General features: G+C 42.2%; 1 protein-coding gene across 1 annotated transcript in view; it reads right to left on the bottom strand.

The window, feature by feature from the left end:
- Nucleotides 1-18,035, bottom strand: part of CELSR1 (cadherin EGF LAG seven-pass G-type receptor 1) — a gene marked incomplete at its 5' end in the record, with an annotated part of 49,629 nt that overhangs the window by 14,299 nt on the left and 17,295 nt on the right. Inside the window, 9 exons of the mRNA XM_029083775.1 lie at nt 944-1,106; nt 6,004-6,204; nt 6,619-6,745; nt 9,186-9,353; nt 10,101-10,302; nt 11,460-11,603; nt 14,858-15,041; nt 17,322-17,531; nt 17,857-17,951. Of these exons, the coding sequence (XP_028939608.1) occupies nt 944-1,106; nt 6,004-6,204; nt 6,619-6,745; nt 9,186-9,353; nt 10,101-10,302; nt 11,460-11,603; nt 14,858-15,041; nt 17,322-17,531; nt 17,857-17,951 (1,494 nt within the window). The remainder of the gene's footprint in view (nt 1-943; nt 1,107-6,003; nt 6,205-6,618; nt 6,746-9,185; nt 9,354-10,100; nt 10,303-11,459; nt 11,604-14,857; nt 15,042-17,321; nt 17,532-17,856; nt 17,952-18,035) is intronic.

Below are 18,035 nucleotides of genomic sequence, written 5' to 3'. Positions count from 1 at the left end.
TTTGATCTGAGAGACATCTAAACATCTGCTGTTGCTGACAGTATGTTGTTATCTATAAAAGAAAAAGTAACTGGATAAAAGTTAAATGTCTGTCTATGATCTGATTTCCCATATGGCTACAGATACATGCTGAAATAGCTGAACCAAAAAACCCTGTTCCAACTGTTCTGCGAAGTGCACTTCCTCAGGAGCTGTCTGCCTGAATTAACGCAGCACCATGTGCTTAGGGTAGCACTGGAAATGTCTGATTGCAAAAATAGGCACAGTGAGGGCGGAGATGGGTATGCTCCTGTGGATCACCCTGGAACAGTTTAAAAGATTACTGCCTCCAGCTTTTCATTACTTTTCCTCAACTGGAAGTTATTTTCTTTGTATCTGAAATGAAGTAAAAGGCTGGTTGAGTATTCCCAGTTCATTTTTATCCAAGTAAAACAGAACTGGAGAAATCCCCTCCAGGGAGCATTTACTGCTAGTCAAGGGCAGGCAATGGGAAGGTCCAGTGATGGGCAGTAATGCCCTGTGGGCAGCACCACTGCTGAAGCCACTGCAGCTGCCTCCCCAAGAGACTGTGTGTCCATATCTCAAGGTAACAGCACAGGGAAGGAAAATTTCTGAAGGCTATAGTCAAAGTTGTTAAAATAAAAATAGTTATTCCCAAGCAATGTTAGCAAGTCCTATTTTAATCTAGGTGCAATTATGTTTATGTTATTGTGAAACCCGCACTATCACTTCAACTGAGGCAACACTTGGTACCCAGATCTGTCAGATTAAGGCTGACTTCTGCTAGACATGATTTGGTGTTGCCCTCATTCAGGAACACAGTGAAGTGACAGCAGTAGTTGAGTGTACCCATAGCTGCCTTGGATGGGGTATCCTTCCTGAATCTGGCCAGTGAAGATGGCAGGGAAAGGAAATGAAGCTGTTCTGAGGTGGTTGAGGGTACCTGTTATGATGTAACCAACAACGTAGTAGAACCGCATGTGCCCAAAGTTGATGTTCCTCACTTCAGTCAGCATCCGGTAGATGTGGAGCTGCTCCACGAACATCCACGCAAAGGTGCTCATGTAGAAATAATGCAGGAGGATGGCAATCACAGTGCACACAAACTGCAGAAGAGAAAGGGCAGGAAAATTAGAGTTGCTCTTCTGAATCACAACCTGATGAGTCACCAGCTCCCCCATGCAGCTAAAGGCAAGTGTAATAAAAAGGTTTTGGCAGAACAAATATACTGCCATTAATTAAGTTTTTCAGAGTTTCAGAAAAGCTGTTCATATTGTAAAAGGTGGGGTTTTCTTTAAAAAAAAGTGGCCTGTTCTGAGTCTGGTTCAGCTTTACCCTATCAACCCAACATATCTTGCTCACTGCCCTTGCCCTCCACTTTCTGTGGTTAATTGCTCTGTGCTTATTTGCTGCACAGGCAAGGATGTGGCTATTCTGACTGAATACCTTCTGCTTGCAGAAAGGGCAGGGCTGGCAGAGCTCCCTACTCTTTCTCCTGGTGCAGAGCAGGAGGTGGGGATGCTCCTACAGAGGCTGCAGACCTTCTGCCCTGTCTCTTGTATGCATCCTGCCTGCACAATGCCACTAGGCTGAATTCAGCCACAGCGTGTTTAACTGCAGCAGCTAAACCAGTCTCACTGAAAAGCTAACAAATCATCCTGAGAACGGCCACCTTTGGCCCTGCACTGACTTGGTGTCTCCCATTTCCATGTCAATGGCCACCCTATGGGTTTTTCTGGTACTTGACTCCATCCAGAGAGAGAGAGATATCTCTCTCCAAGGAAGTGTGCTGTTTTGGTAGTTTTGTTTTGTCTTAAAGTAGTCCATGTTTTGTGCCTGATAGTAGTAGATAAAAAAGTACAAAGAAATTCTCCTGGTGTCTGGCAGAGGTGGAGGAGAGGTGTGAGATAGATCTTAGGTCTTCAGTTTAGGACCAGTCTCTGAGAAAGTCCTTCTTACTCTGAAAAACCTCACTTCTGGGCAGAAATCCATGAAGCTTCAGCCCAGGAAAAGTGAACATGCATAACATGAGCTACAGATGATCTATAGACCTTAACCAAAGAAATTCAGCCTTCTTTGAGGAATTTTCTTATTCAATGAAATGTCTGTCTCATAAATAGGCAAAATTTGACATGATCTTATGATCTAGCATAAGATCAGCAGACCATTTTGCCCCTATGTGACTGTGTCATAGGTCTGAAAAGTTCTCTTAAGAAAAAAAGAGAAACAGAAGTATGGATGCACCCATGGGGTAATGCAGCTCTGTCCTTCACTGATGAACCCTGCAGACCTTGCGCATCTATACTTCAAAAAATCATGGAGGATGCTTGGCTGTTATCACTGGACTAAAATGATGCAGCCAGAAGTAGATCACCACCTCCCACCTACTCTGCAGATAAATAAAAAAAGTAGAATCAATCTTTTATCTAATGTCAAAATCAGAGTATTTAACTAGGAAGTGGGAGAGTGGCTTCTAAAGCCCACCCTGGCTTGAGCAGGGGGGTCAACCTCCTCATCCACTGCAGAAAACTGCCCTAACCATTAGGCTGTAGGATATTCTGGATACAGAAATGCTAAGCTTGTCCCTCCTCTTGAGGCTCTGCTACTTGCAGTCAGGCACAGAAGTCATAAGAACAAGCACAAAGCAGGCTAGTGCTGGCTGGGTAGTTCACGTCTTTGGCTAGGAACAAGGGGATCTGGATCTCCAGACCCAGGTCTGGATTTGGGTTTTATCCTATGTCAGCAGTATGAGGTGGATCACTCAGCTCTGCCAGGCTGAAAGCAGCAAAAAAGAAGGACCTGCTGAAACCAAAGAGACTGAGTCCTTACTGTGACTCGGAGAAACAGCCACAGCGGGCAAACTGGTAGCTGAGGTCATCTTTGTCACCAAATGGCCACCTTGAAACCTCTGACCTTCACAGCCTTGCATTTCTGTAATATCTGCTAACCAGCTTTCCCTCTCAACTTAACAGTTTGATGGGTGAAAACAGGAACAGCCACAAACATCCAACACCTGAACTGAAATCTCACAATTAACCTCCTTTCAGAAGCAAAGCAAAGGATTTTGCCAAGGATCTGTCAATAAGCTTAAATTAAGAGCACTTTGTGTAGCCATTCAATTTTTGTTTCAAAATATTTTACATTGTGTTTTGGATCCTTTTGTTCCCAAGCAGCACTGACCCTGCTTTCAGATTTTGGCATGACTTTTTTCATGGTATAATGCTCAGAAATGTACGTTTCCCTGTTGCTGAGTGAAGGAATCGTACAAAGACTGCCAACTTTCTGGATTCACTTACTGCATCAGCTTTATTATAACACCAAGTGTTATTGAAAATGTAGTTCACCAAATAAAAGATCTTTCTTCCCTCTATATAAGCAGAGCTTTTTTTGTTCCTACTGGCACATGCATGTGAGTAGACTGCTGCCCTGAACATTACCTTTTTCAGGTAAGAAAAAAGAAAGAAAATAAATCACTTTCTATCAATAGTCCAAGGAAAGATTAAAACCTCTCCCAGAAATGTGACTGTTAATTTACAGAAACCCATAAAAGCCAGGCTGGGTGCCAAGCAGTGCAGCATTATTTGTGCTCCAGCATTCTTTCCTTCTTTATGTTCATCAGTGCATGACTCGTTAGACAACTCTCATTCCATACAGACAGATGAATAATTGTCTCAAGCAGACATGGCTTACAGCCCTCCTAACTTCTCAATTGACTGGGTAGGCTGTAAGGAGCGGCTTTCTGCTGTATGAAATACGTTCTGTAACTTAAACATCTTTATAACTGGCTTAAAGTTTTGGGTCGTTTCATTGAGTTCTGGTAACAGTATGGGACATGATTACACCATGAGCCCCAAAGCATGAAAATGAGAAGGAGCAAAAGAGAACCTAGTATGACCATTAGTATTTGTGGTATTGCTCTAATGAACTGTTTTACTACTCTTATAAACCTTTGCTTGTGCTTCATGATACTATGAAAGGAATCTGGAAATGAGGAGTCACCATTTACAGCATAATTTTTGGTAAGATCCTGCAGGGATGTGGGCTTGGCCCCTTGCTCCTCAGTATTAATGTTGGAGAACTGAAAGAGTATGAACTCCCTGCTAGTGAAATGCAGTGAAAAATGAGTGGTGTGCTCAAGAAGGCATGGAAAAGGTCAAGTTACACGGAGCGCTGTGGAGCAATTGGCATGATGAGTTAATTTGGGCAAAGTTATTCTAATATGCAAACTCGTATACTATGAAACAAAGACAACATGGGTCACACATGATGTGAGACCATATCCCAGATGGCAGGTCACTGCAGAAGACCTCACTGTAGCAGCAGACAACTGGAGTTCCTGGTGCAGGGGAATACTGGAATATGGGACTGAAAGTGACACTACCAGCTGGAAAGCTTAATCCAGTTTAGCATTCAGAGTTTTCCAAAAAGTAAAGTGGGGGAAGAAAATTCAGAAAAAAAGGCAACAGAATAACCTGAATCTTAGAAATTGAAGAATTTAAGCAGCTTGATTTTATTTAGTTTTCCAAAAGAAATACTATTGAACAGAGGCTTCCTGAGAAGACAATTTTTAGAAGAGAGGTATCTCAATTTACTAGGAAAAGGTCTTGACAGCGTGCAGTTACTGGAAAAACTGAAATTAGAAAAATCTGACAGCATGTTTAACTGGGATGAGACACTACGACACCTCACACTAACAGAGGTAAAGGGAGTCTGTCATCACATCAAATCACTAAGTCAAGGTCAGATACTTTCTAGAATGCATGTTATAGCTCAAATGGATAGCAACATCCAGGGTGACACTTTAGGCTTGAGTTATATAGTACATGAGGCTACATGGTCAGGCACAGTGGCGTTGTTACCATAACGGTGATGATAACCGTTGCCTGTAGGCATTTTCTCTCATTTCTGCTGCTTGGGCAATATGGAATCAGCATGGTTAATTTTCTGTGTGTCTGTGTGTTTTCATCTCAAGATTGTACTTCCCTCTCAAAATTTAGATTGAAGCAAGTATAGTAAAGGATTTCCAGAATAGACATTTTCTTCAGAGTGTTCAGATAATCCCTACGCCAACATTTTGAATATTCTTCATATCTGTTAAGGACACACTTTTTATTGCATGTCATCTCCCATTTGTCTGCTGACTGGTAAAGGCAACTGTGAGGCCTGGCAGTGCTGGAATTCTTGCCTGCTTGTGTCCTACCTGACTGCATGGTAACCATGACTTTTGAGGTGGGTGCTACTAAGAATTAGCAGCAATACTACATATAGTGCTACACAGTTAAGATAGCAATGAGGTGCTAGGTACAGAACATACACATTTCCTGTGTGGCATATATCTTGTACTGAGTCCATTCACAGCTTGCGTTTCTTGACATGCACAATGCTGGAGGTGCCTGCACTAAGCTTTGGCAACAGATACGATGGGATGAAGCCAACAATCACTGTGGCTGGAAGGCACAAAGCAAAGCGACAGCTTTCCTCCTGATTCTTGGATGTAGCAAGCTATCCCATGCCTGGCAAGTGGCTTCTCCAGAATGGCCATGGTAGGTGTGCAACATGCATATTAGCACCTGCACAGCAACACGTAGTTGATAACCTACCAGTCAGCACCAGGAGCTGTGTGGGCTTGTGAGGTACCTGCTGCAGGAGAAACTGGAGAGCCTCCTACCGAACAGACAAAGCAAGACAGAAAACATACTGATGGGAAAGAAGGAAGAAATCAGTATTCAGGGTTCAGTTCCCGGGATAAGCCTTCAACAGGGCTGTTGTCATATATGTATCTCTGAAAATAAGATACAGTCGTATCTCCTGGTATTGCTATTCATCACGTAAAACACAAAAGAATGTATTAAAGACCTGATGTTTTTCAAATGACTGTTGAGGCCAAGCAGAAGTAAAAAAGAAGAGAAAGTGAAACAGATGGGAGCAGGTAAAAGTCACAATATGAACCCACTGATTTAAAGCTTGACAACAATCTAGCAATAAGCTCAGAGTAACTCTTACCGGATTTTCAGTCTGATTGATTCCAATAAGAAAGACGAGCTCAGAGAAGAAAAGGGCAGCCACCAGGTTTTTGTGGATACTGTGCAAGTTGGAACGTAGCGTGCGGATCAGGACCAGCAGTATGAAGGTGATCAGCAAAGCCACCAGCGAGATGGACACCGTTGTGTAAGTGACAATCTTCAAAGGAAGCACCTCCCCATTCTGTAGAAAGGCAGATTGACAAGACCTCTGTGAGTTTTTCCTTCCTTTTCCTCCAATCAAATCTACTACTCAGAATGTCAATGTTTTCATGACTATTGAGCCAACATACAGATTTGCTTTAGGACTAACATGAGTGGACAATGCCACCTCTTAAATTATTCAACATGTTGAGCGTGTACCAGCAGCATCCAGAGGGTGCACTGACCAGGGAAGAAGATCCTTTCAGCAGACCCAATGGCAGGTGCTGTCAGGCAAGGGGCGACGTACTCCTGACCCGCTGCAATATGGGATCAATCTGCTGACGATGCTCTGAATCATGCTCAAAGTTCAAGCTCAAGCTCTGAATCAAAGCCCTTGAAAATGACACCATCAAAAACCAAACCCCTCGAAAATCGTGAGTCTGAAATCACCCACCTCTCGTTTTGAAATGTCCATCAGAACAGCAAAGCTGGTGATATGGTTGCACTGGCAAGCGATGTGGCTCTGGTTTCTGTAAAACAGCTCACATCCTCGGGAGGACCAGGCACCTGTCCCGCCAATCCTGAGGGAAAAAAAGCCATTTCTGAGAGCCCTCCTCTGATTTCCCCTGGCCTCCCACTGCTATAGCTCTCCACAGCAGCTCTGCTTCTGCAACCAGAGAGGGCTCTAAGTACCAAGAGAGAAATATTTATAGCTGTCACCTGCCTGAAAGAGTATTATCACCCTAAAAAGCCTTCAGTTCAAGGAGTTTCTGATATAACAGCTGGCTCTGCTGGTCAAATTTTGTGGTTTTATAACAATCTGGTTTGAATTAAAAAAACAGAAATTGCTTTTGGGTCAGTGATCACACAAGCAATACAGGGAAATTATTGTACAGAGCAAACTGGTTGTAATAACGGTAAGAAAATACCAAAACCAGAGAGATACATGTTTTTGAGTCATCTCTTTTTTTTTTTCCCTAGATCTAGACACTGCTTGTAGAGCTCTTATGTGAAACGTTTCAGCAATAATATGATTTAGTTATAGTGTTCCTCTGAAAAGTACACAAGAAAAGGTTAAAGCCAGTAAATAATATTTCATATCAGGAGTTCACTTGCACTAACATCGGGGAGGAAATGTTCCCTCAAAAATTCTGCCCCGGGCAGCCTTGGTTAACTCCAGTGGCTTCAGAAATTATTTTGTCTCAATATTAATCATTCTATTCTGAAGTTAATGAGTAATAAAAATAGTGTAGTTACTGAAAGAGATTTTAATTATATATGACAAGACATCTTTTTCATTCAGCAATAATATATTTGTTAAACAGTTTTAGTATCACTTTCTCTTGAAAAGTACTCACTTTTTAAAAACTGTTTCATTACATGCAGTTTAAGACCTGCTTTTCAACTGTGGCTGTAGAAAGATGTAACACAGATAACAATGCCATTAAAGTTGCCAGCAAATAGCTAGTAGAAGAATCACTTCAGGGCTGATGAGTTATTCAAGCCCACACGATGTTTAAGAATTTATGGAAAAGGACTTGCCATTCCCTCATAATTGGCAAAATCATCTGTACATACAAGCAAAGCCACCACTTTACATGCAGGCAAAGGGAGTAGTTTATTACTGAGAACATAACAGATTTATGTTGCCTCTTCCATCTTTTCAACAATATAATCTCCTGAAGCTTTTGACTAGGAGGGAAACACTTCCTAGCTTAGTTTCCTCTTTATTTCCAGCAAAGGATACTGCCTTTTAATGGATTTTTCCATAGGTTTAGTAGAGTTTTTGTGTCATAAGGAATCAAGTAACAGCTATTTCTCTTATCCTGGGCAGACAATATCATCCTCCAAATCAACCATATACCTGGTTTTATGCTTGAAAATTGCATTATATATGCAATAGCTACAATATTGTGAAATCGTAACATGCAGAGCATGTAGTTACCTCTCAACACATTTTCTTTTGTTTTATCCACGCAATTGAAATATTTCCAACAGGACTGTGATGTTTCCACAATGCCATAAACCCAACAAAACACTTACAAGCATACACAGTTCTTAATATTTTTTACATTTTCAAGAAAAGTATGTCTGTATCTTTAACTTTACTGAATACAAAAGACCTAAATAAGCCATTTGCAGAATACTTCGTCTTTTCCTTTACATTTCCCTCCTAGAGAGTCAAATACTCAATCCTTACATTCTCCTTATGTACTATGATTGCTTCCTAACAACTGGAAGAGGACTAAGGTCGCAAAACAAGTACTTCCTCTCCCTCCAATTCTTCACTAAAACAAATGAAAGCAAATCCACAATAGTTGACAGAATGAAAGGTAAGTTGCTTCTGATCAGTGCAATTGTATTTGGGTTGATTTTTGATTCAAAAATTTGAGATTCAAAAATTTATAATCTTTACCCATACAATTTTATCTGCAAAACCTCAGTCCTCCTTTTCACCAATAAGAAGACTTGGTTTTGTAATTTTTTGCACTGGCCCTGGCTGAGGCATCAAAGACTCATAGTCCATAGTCCATCCATAGTCACTGGAGTGTAACAGAAGATTCAGCCCATGTAAGAAATGAATCATCTCCTGGAGATGCCTCCCCATAAGAGGGGATGGGGCAATCCTAACTTAAGAACCTCAGAAGAGCCAAGGACTTGGGCACTGGAGTGGGACTTTGTCTGACCAGATATACATATGTGACCAAAAAGCATGAGCAAATACAAGGAAATTGTGAGATTTTTTATTGCTGGGTGAAAATGAACCCTGCAGAAAGGCAAGATGGCACTGTGTTTGCTAGAAACCACATGGCTAATCCTTTGTTTGAGGAGTTATGATGATTATTTTCATTTTTCTCAGGTTGGTGGGAAACGACTACATGGCTAAATTCCACCAGAAATCAGCTGCCAGTTGGATAAACTGAACAATAAAAGAATTATCTTCCTGGGCAGAACTTCTTTGCTACTGGGACAGTTATCACGCACTGCCCTACAGCAAGCAGAAGACATACGGAGACATACGTGATGGAGTGATTCCAGAAGACACAGACGGGCTTTGTCCTCTCCTCCGTTTCCAGCATGGCGTACTCTACTATGATGGGCTTTTCCACCAGGTTGGGAGGAAGCTCCCTGTCACTGTGAATGGCTGTGCTCACTACAGGTGTGTTAATAATAGGGCGATTTGGCAATCTGTGGAAGGAGAAAAATTGCACAGCGATCTAAACATTAAAACGCAAAGCACAGACTTGGTAGGTTCTGCAAATAAAATATTTCCAGTTGCTTCCACTCAGAGAATGAAGTAGATGCGCCATCAGCCTTCCACACAGCTGTGTTTCCAAAAGCTGCTGGCACCACTGACATGGTTATGCTCCCACAGTGTGCCACAGGAGGACAAGAGCACCTCTCCTATGAGGACAGGCTGAAAGAGTTGGGGCTGTTCAGCCTGGAAAAGAGAAGGCTCTGGGGAGATCTTATAGCGGCCTTCCAATACCTGAAGGGGGCCTACAAGAAAGCTGGGGAGGGACTTTTCATAAGGGCAATTAATGACAAAACAAGGGGAAAGAGGGTAGGTTTAGATTAGATATTAGGAAGAAGTTCTTCACTGTGAGGGTGGTGAGACACTGGAACAGGTTGCCCAAGGAAGTTGTGGATGCCCCCTCCCTGGAAGTGTTTAAGGCCAGGCTAGATGAGGCTTTGAGCAACCTGATCTAGTGGAAGGTGTCCCTGCTGATGGCAGGGGAGTTGGAACTAGATGATCTTTAAGGTCCCTTCCAATCCTAACCATTCTATGATTCTGTGATTCTATGAAGAGGACTGTGGTGACAACTGCAGCACAGATGACAACTGGTCAGTATAAAAGCAGCTCTGTCTCCCCTGCACACTCAGAGCAAGTGGAAGAAGGAATCTGCACAATTCACAAACAGGTCTGAAGTTTACCTCAAGCTCCTTCGGTCAGGATCATAGTTTTCAGGCAGGAGGTGTCCCAAGGATCGGTATATAATGACCATGGCAACAGTATGACGTGTTGAATCATCTGGGTGTCGCTTCCTTCTCTTTGAAAAAGCACTCTCAGGGCTTAGTGCATCACTGTTCACTTTAGAGGATAATTTTTGATTTGAAGGCTTCATTGTAGGCACTGCTATGGAATTAACACAAATATTAAATTCTTTCCACACAACTTCAGAGCTAACATTTAAACTGTTAATTTTGCTTTGCAAAGACACAGTTACTGCTGTTATAACTCTAGGCTTATAACACTAATGTCGTATTGATATTTTTAATAAAATTTTAGCACATTTCATAGTTATACAGCTGATAATCAAATAACCATTGAACCATGAATAACCATTTAGTCTAGCTAGAAAATAAGCCATTTCTAAGCTAGAAGATCCATAAGTATATAAATACTCTGTGCTTGACTGAAGGAGAATATTAAAACAATATGCATGCTATTAAATTGCATGTACCTTTATATATAGCAAAGCTAGTGTTATGAATACACCAATTGGTCACATGGGATTTCTCCCTGCTAATTCTGTCATACAGTGAGCTTTCAGTTTTGGCAACATCTCTTAAAATTCACATTCTCTTTTTTCTTACAGAAAAGGTACAAGTCATACAAGCAGGTGCCCTGTTTCTGAGGAAAAAGTCAAAAAGCTGTATTAGCTTATTAATTATTATGTGTTATTTTCACAAGTGTTATTATATCCCCATTCGGAGGATATTCAGCTATGGTACATGTACAAGTATTGCACTTTGGGGTATAGCTTCTCTCAGCAATCTTGGGGTACTTCAGAGACACTGGGAAGCAGGTACTTCCCCAAGTATTCGCCCTCATCACCCATCTCCCTGCATAGCTCAAGACTTTCTGTTTGCTGTCTGGTTATGGTAACACAGCTCTGCTCCCAGATTTGGATTCTCCACCTCTCACACCACCTCCCTCCATCTCTGCAGGGACTGGGTGAAGGTGGCTGTGGGGCTGCAGGTGGCTGTCCCATCCTATCCTGATGGGAACAGAGGCAGAGTATTTCTCTCGCATTGACAGAGCTGTTTGAGGGGCGGCAAGCGAGACCTGACAGACAGGTACAGCCAGTTACGCAGCCCCCCATGCTCCTGTCGCTGCCGGCAGGCAAAATGCCTCAGAAGTATGCACAGCTGCTCCAGCCCTCAATCATGTTCACTTGTGTAGATGTTTGCCCCGCTCTCACCCCAGTATCCCTCCGCTTCGTGAGGACTGATGACTCTCCTTGGGAGCTAGTCAAAACTGCCCTCCAAACGGCAGCAGAAGGGTTTTACCTTTCCTGTCTGAAGGTCTGAACAAAGTATCAGGGAAGACAACAGATGACTCCAGATCTTTTGGATAATCTTCTTTAATCTCATGAAATCGTGGTATTCTAGCTCCCGTGAAATTAGACTTGTCAAAGATGTCAACAGCAATAACTGGAGGAAAAAAAGAATTTCCCATAAAATTAACTCTTAATACTTTCAAATATGATATTGCAACAAAATGAAACATGACTGAAAGGTTAAAATATCCACACAATGCAGAGAAGACATTTAAACCCCCAAATACAAAGTCAAACTTAACTTCTCTCAATTAATGCCTTAGATGACAACTGGAAGCTTATGTGTCAGCATTATGTTACATTAATCAAAGTACAAATTTATTTTGCAAAGGAAAGGAATTCACAAGACAGTATCTCATACTAGGAAAACACTACTGCAAACATTGCAGATATAGGATTGGCATGTTTCAGTTTCGGACTTGCTTCTTGTAGGGAAGGCTAAACACGCTGCTTCAGAAATAGAGTTCTTTTACATCAGTTAAACTGCAAAGTCAGCTAAGCAAAGAAAATAACTGTGATTTTACCTCGGACTACTCCTTAGTGCTCCAGTTCTCCTTCCTCTACACTAGCAGTTCCTCTCTGGCTCACCTCATCAGCTCTGCCTCTTGTCTAACTGCCAAAATATTTAAAAGCAGCTGAGTTGGCTTGAACTTTCCCATTTAAGAAAAGTCATTGAGTGCCAATTTAGATGTTTTAATAAAAGTGAGAAGCTGGAAGTCCTGGGGGTAACCCTACACCAAAAGCTGTGATCCACTGCAAGTTTCTATATGAAGAAATATCCTAGTTAAGATCTGCAAATTCCCATTCCTTTCCTAGTCTCTAAATAACTCCCAGATGAGCCATTAGGAAACTCCATTAACACCACGTTCACCTGGAAAAACTGTTCAAAAGAAAACAGACCCCTTTCAGGCCAGAGTTGCCTCATCCCTCCCAAGCTCATGCCTTTTCACTCAGGATGAGCTGGTCAAAGAAAATCGAGATTTACAACCTGTAAGAAATTCTGGATTTTGTTCTCATCTCAGTTAGGTTTGGTTAAAATACTGAACATTCTTTTTACTGAGTGCAAAAATAAAAACATTTTGATTCTGATAGTCCTGAGTTAAAAGGAAATCTTTTGTCTTTGGTGTATTAAACAGAAATCAAAGTACTTCAGTTTGGCTTAGTTCAACAATAATCCTTCCCCCCCTGCAGTCAATGCAGGACTTCATAACTTGACTGTAGCTTGACTGTCTCAGGCCTTTGCTTTTCATGCCCCTGTGACTGTGGACATGAAGCACTCTCAGGACAAGGTTTCTAGGTGAAGGCAAATTCACTTCTTACACCAATGGGTGTAGTTGGGAAAGTAAGACAAGGTTTTTGGCACGTGAGCCCTTCTTCAGGTCTGAAATAAAAGCAGCAGCTTGAAAAGCTAAACACAAGTTCAGGCTGGTAACAATTTAGACCAATTCTGAAAGAAAAACCAGACGGCAATGCTGCTTGGGAGGGACTTCTGAAGGTCACCCAACTCAGTCTCGCCTCCCACTCAGAGCAGAACTATCACCAACACCCGATCGGCTCAGACTCTTGGTACCTGGGGAGAAAATGAAATAGAGGCAAGGGGAGAAAATGGAGAAAGAGGCCGACCAGGCTGTGGTTGCTGTGCTTCACTTGCACGTGCACTGCAGGGACATCTGTGAAGTACATCGCAGTCCTGCAAGTGCAGGAGCTGTTATTTGCTTGTCAGAGGTAGCATTTACTGTGATAGGTGGGGAAGGTGTCTTGTTATGCTTCCTTCTCAGTTTAGACCCACATTTGGTCACAAGTGGTGTTCCCCAAGGTTCAGTACTGGGGCCAGTTCTCTTTAATACCTTTATCAATGATCTGCATGAGGGGATTGAGAGCACCCTCAGTAAGTCTGCAGACAACACCAAGTTGAATGGAAGTGTTATCTGCTTGAGAGTAGGAAGCGGGATCTGGACACGTTGCATTGATGGGCTGAAACCAACTGTATGAGGTTCAACAAGGCTCAGTGCTGGGCCCTGCACTTGCGTCACAACAACCCCACGCAACGCTACAGGCCTGGGGGAGAGTGGCTGGAGAGCTGCCAGGGAGAAAAGGACCTGAGAGTGTTGGTCAGCAGCTGGCTGAGTGTGAGCCAGCAGTGTGCCCAGGTGGCCAAGAAGGCCAATAGCATCCTGGCCTGTATCAGAATCAGTGTGGCCAAGTAGGACCAGGGAAGTTATCTTACCCCTGTACTTGGCACTGGGGAGGCTGCAACTCAAGTACTGTGTTCAGTTTTGGGCCCCTCACTACAGGAAAGACATGGAGGCGCTGGAGCATGTCGAGAAGGGCAATGAAGCTGGTGAAGGGTCTGGAGCACAAGTCTTATGAGAAGAGGCTCAGAGAATTGGGGTTGTTTAGCCTGGAGAAAAGGAGACTGAGGGAAGAGCTTATCACTGTCTACAACTACCTGAAAGGAAGGTGTAGACAAGTGGGTGTTGGTCTCTTTTCCCAAGTAACAAGTAGTAGGACAAAAGAAAATGGCCTCAAGTTGTGCCAGGGGAGGTTTAGGTTGGATATTAGGAAAAATTTCTTCACCAAAAGGGCTGTCAAGCATTGGAACAGGCTGCCCAGGGGAGTGTGGAGTCATCATCCCTGGAGGTATTTAAAAGATGTGTAGATGAGGTGCTTAGGGACATGGTTTAGTGGTGGGCTTGGCAGTGTTAGGTTAACAGTTGGACTTGATGATCTTAAAGGTCTTTTCAAACCTAAACAATTCTATGATTTTATGGATATTCTGGACCCCAAGAACTTTGCTCTGATGATGGGTTTTGCAAGGTGAGGAGGGTGTTCGAAGGCTTGGATGGATGCTTCTGAGAGAATACCTTTCAACACAGGAACTTCTACGGAAGATTTTCCAGGCTAGCAAGGCATGTGAAAATCAGAGGTATACAATCAATAGTAGGCTGGCCTTTTTTTTGTGTATTGCAGCAATTCTTCAGGTAGTGGTTCTGTGCTGCTTTCATAAATGTGATCTACTATGTTCAACTATACTAGGTAATCTCAAAAGACACTAACTTTACTTACAAACTTCGTCCTTCCTACCACCTGTACTGTGGCTGCAACAAAATGCCACAAAGAGCAGTGGCATGGCCCAAAGAGAAAACAGATCAGACACGTCCCAGAAGGCCCCCACGGCAACTGAGAGATATGGATCAAGGCTCAATTGACTTGAAATGAATGCACTGATTAGAAAATCCAAGTATGTTGTTTCTCAGTGGGTACTACTAAAACAAATAGCTAGCACCTCTATCCAGCACATTTTTAAAGCTCTCATACAAAATGTCAGTTTTCCACACAGGTACTCACTCATGTTAGTGGCAACAATGACGAAAGGTCGCATGTAGGTTTTCTTCATGTTCTGGGCCACGTTGTTGAAATATTCCTCATAGTGCTTGAGCAGGTGAGCGGTGCCACCCTCTGTTCTCTGAATTTGCTCCCAGTGCTCCTTATTGCTGGGGTCCAGTAGAGCACTGCCCACTTTGATAATATTCTGAGAAACAAAGTACAAGCCTAAATTATGAAGCAAGCAAAGCGCTGGGCTTTAAGCAAAGAATATTTAAATGATTGGCATTACTGCCTCAGGTGAGTGTATAATGAAATATTTTAATGCAGGCACGTTCCACTGCAGCCGTATGAAAGTATGCACACCAGTTACTCAACCTGAGGTTTTTTTGTTACATAAAGCAAATCCCTTCAAACTTTTTATGAGCAACCTAAGCCAGAACTGGAGAACTGGAGGCTGTAAGAGAACTGCCTACTTTCTTTCCTCTTTATGACAGGAAACCTAGCATGAAAATGCAGAAGGAAAACTTAACTATGTTTGTCTCAGAAAGATGAGAGACAAGAAAAGCAGAGCACTTGTTATGTACACTGAAGAACTCCCTCAGAGAAATTAAAATAATGTAATATCTTAAAAATCGAAAGACAAAAAAAATTGCTCTCTTATTTTTTTATGGTACGAATTAATCCACTCAAGCTCTCAAATAGCTAAGGCGGGTATCTGGATACACATAACCCTTCCTTTTGAAGCTGACAGGGAAGATGCTACGTTCTCTAAGTATTGTCTGAGGTTGCAAGCTCGTATCTGAGATAAAAGAGGCTGCCAGTGTGACTACCTTTATCAAGGGTGAGAAGCACTACACGGTTCTCCAGGAATGCAGGAGACACATGTTATGCTTGATACCAGGCCTCCTCGGTGTTTGTGAATGCTATTTATGTTTTTTCATGATCTATTTTTCAGGCTTCTACCTAAGAATTAAAAAAAAAAAAAAAAAAATTCCTTCCCCTCTTGCGTTCCCTCAGCCTAGGATGTTACCTCCTTTTTGTCATGAGCTTTACTGATTAGTTTTCAAATTCCTAACCTATCCTAAAAATATTTAGGGAGTTCTTGAATAAATCAACTGTGTGAGTTTCAGTGCCAAGTGCAGAGAACAATAAATTAAAGCAGAGGTCTCCAAACGACTCTTTTTGCTTATTGTTCTTATTTTTACTTAACAAAGCTCGCTAAAAAAAAAAAAGTTCCTTCTCAAACGGGGAGTTCATTCACTCCACAGCTTGCAGGTACAAGTCTATCAGCACAGTGTCCTTAGGAAACGAAAAACTGAATCTCTTAAAAGCTGGTGCATCTAAAACATTTAACATTTCAGAAGTTCTCCAGTCTCTGTTGACTCTATAGCCCCAGACACTGAGGAATCTTCTCAGTTGCATTTCATCCTGCTCCCACCTCCCTGGGGATGTCCCCTCCTGGTGCAGCTTGGCCTTGCACAGAGTCTCCAAGTTCACCTCAAAGTCTGCCTGAACTGGCTGGTTGTTCCAGAGTACTGTGAGCAGTGAGCTGGGTGTACCACACCTTCAAAGGAAGCCAAGCCACCTTTGGCCAGCACAGAAGCCAGTTTTGGCCCATGGAAGGTTGTTCCAGCATCTCTATGCTGGTGCCTGAGCTGTGGGCTCTGCTAGCACAGGTCCAGCGGGATGTTTTAGCTTGGACTCTGTGCTGTGCCATGGTCGGGATCTTGGAAATAGTATTGGCAAGCGTGGACAGCAGTACCCCACAGCACAGATGGGAACAAGGAGAGCTCTTCGAGCTTGACATGGGTCATACAACCTTCACATTTTCAGACCACAGGAAACTCCCAACTTCCTCCACATCTCACATTTTTCCACCACAACTGTGTTTCCTCCAAACAGGGAGGGTGCTACTGCTTATTCTTTAGAGCTGGTCAGGTCTTTGGTAATAATTAGGTCTTGCATGAAGGCTCTGAGTAGCAGAAGCTCTCTAGCATCTAATTTTGTATATGCCTGCATCACTTAAAATATCAATACAGTATGGAGTGTCTTTCAATGTACCAACTCTTTAATAAACATGACTCAAGTATTACCAAACTGAATTATAAGAAGCCTTCAGAAGCAGTAACTGGCTCAAAGTTATTTCACTGCACATTTAAATGTAAATGATCACATTAGGCAGGTTTTCCAACAAAATCGGATACAGTACACAAAGCTATTTTATCCAGGAATCAATTTGATTATTTTTTCATTTGAGGAATTTTGCTTTTGGTTGTTACTATGATGATATTTATTACGTGTGCATATAAACATGCATAACCAACTTCCCATTCTAAACTGAGGCGACTGACTCATTTGTGAAACAGATTAAGCAATTACATTATATTCGCTCCACCTTGGTCAAAGATAAATTTAATTATCCATTGCCATAAAACTTTAATGGGGAACTGTAATGGCTCAGCATAGTATATAGTATCTCTCTTACTTCATTGAATTCCACATCCCTCGTGGCTGCCAAGTCAAACCCTTGCTGTTGGCTCTCATATTGGAGGACTCGGATCATCATCTGATAAGCTGTCCTCACATCGTTGCCATACAAGCTCTGTGTGTATTTGGTGGCATTCTGCAGCGCTCTTACGATCCGTATGGTTTTGTCTCCATCCAGCTTGGTCTCATTGTGGTGTAACTTCTCATTCTGAATTGAAGACAAGAAGGAAGAGAAAACCCAATTATGTAACTTTTTTTCTTTCCCCCCCTCATTCTGGTTACAAAAAGTAATAATAATTTAGGGATTTTTGTCACAAAAGAGTTGTTGATCAAAATGGCATTTTGTCTTGAGAAAGGGTGGCCAGGACAATTAAATGGAAAATGTAACTGAGAGCCAGAAAAGCACAAGGGTCCTGACAGGAAACGAGGGGGTTCAAGGACTCAGTCAAAAGATAGAGTGCAGGGATATCAAACTGGAGTCTGAACCGATGATCTTTCAAAAATAAAGACAAAACCAAGAAAAAACAACTTACCATGATTTTTAGATCCACAAAAGTGCTGGTGGTGCAGTTGAAAAGCTCAGGAGGTAGCCAGCCCTTTTCAATGTTACAATGGCGAACCGCGTTTCCTGAAGGAAACAAAGTGTGAATGGCAAATAATGTTCTGAATTGTGCTGGATAAATCTTCATAGATTTCAAATTTCCTAGACTTT

This window comes from Antrostomus carolinensis, unplaced genomic scaffold (genome assembly GCF_000700745.2).
Source record: "Antrostomus carolinensis isolate BGI_N321 unplaced genomic scaffold, ASM70074v2 scaffold13902, whole genome shotgun sequence".
Taxonomy (NCBI): Eukaryota; Metazoa; Chordata; class Aves; order Caprimulgiformes; family Caprimulgidae; genus Antrostomus; species Antrostomus carolinensis.
Note: the sequence above shows the minus strand (reverse complement) of the source record. Positions and strands in the feature narration are given on the sequence as shown.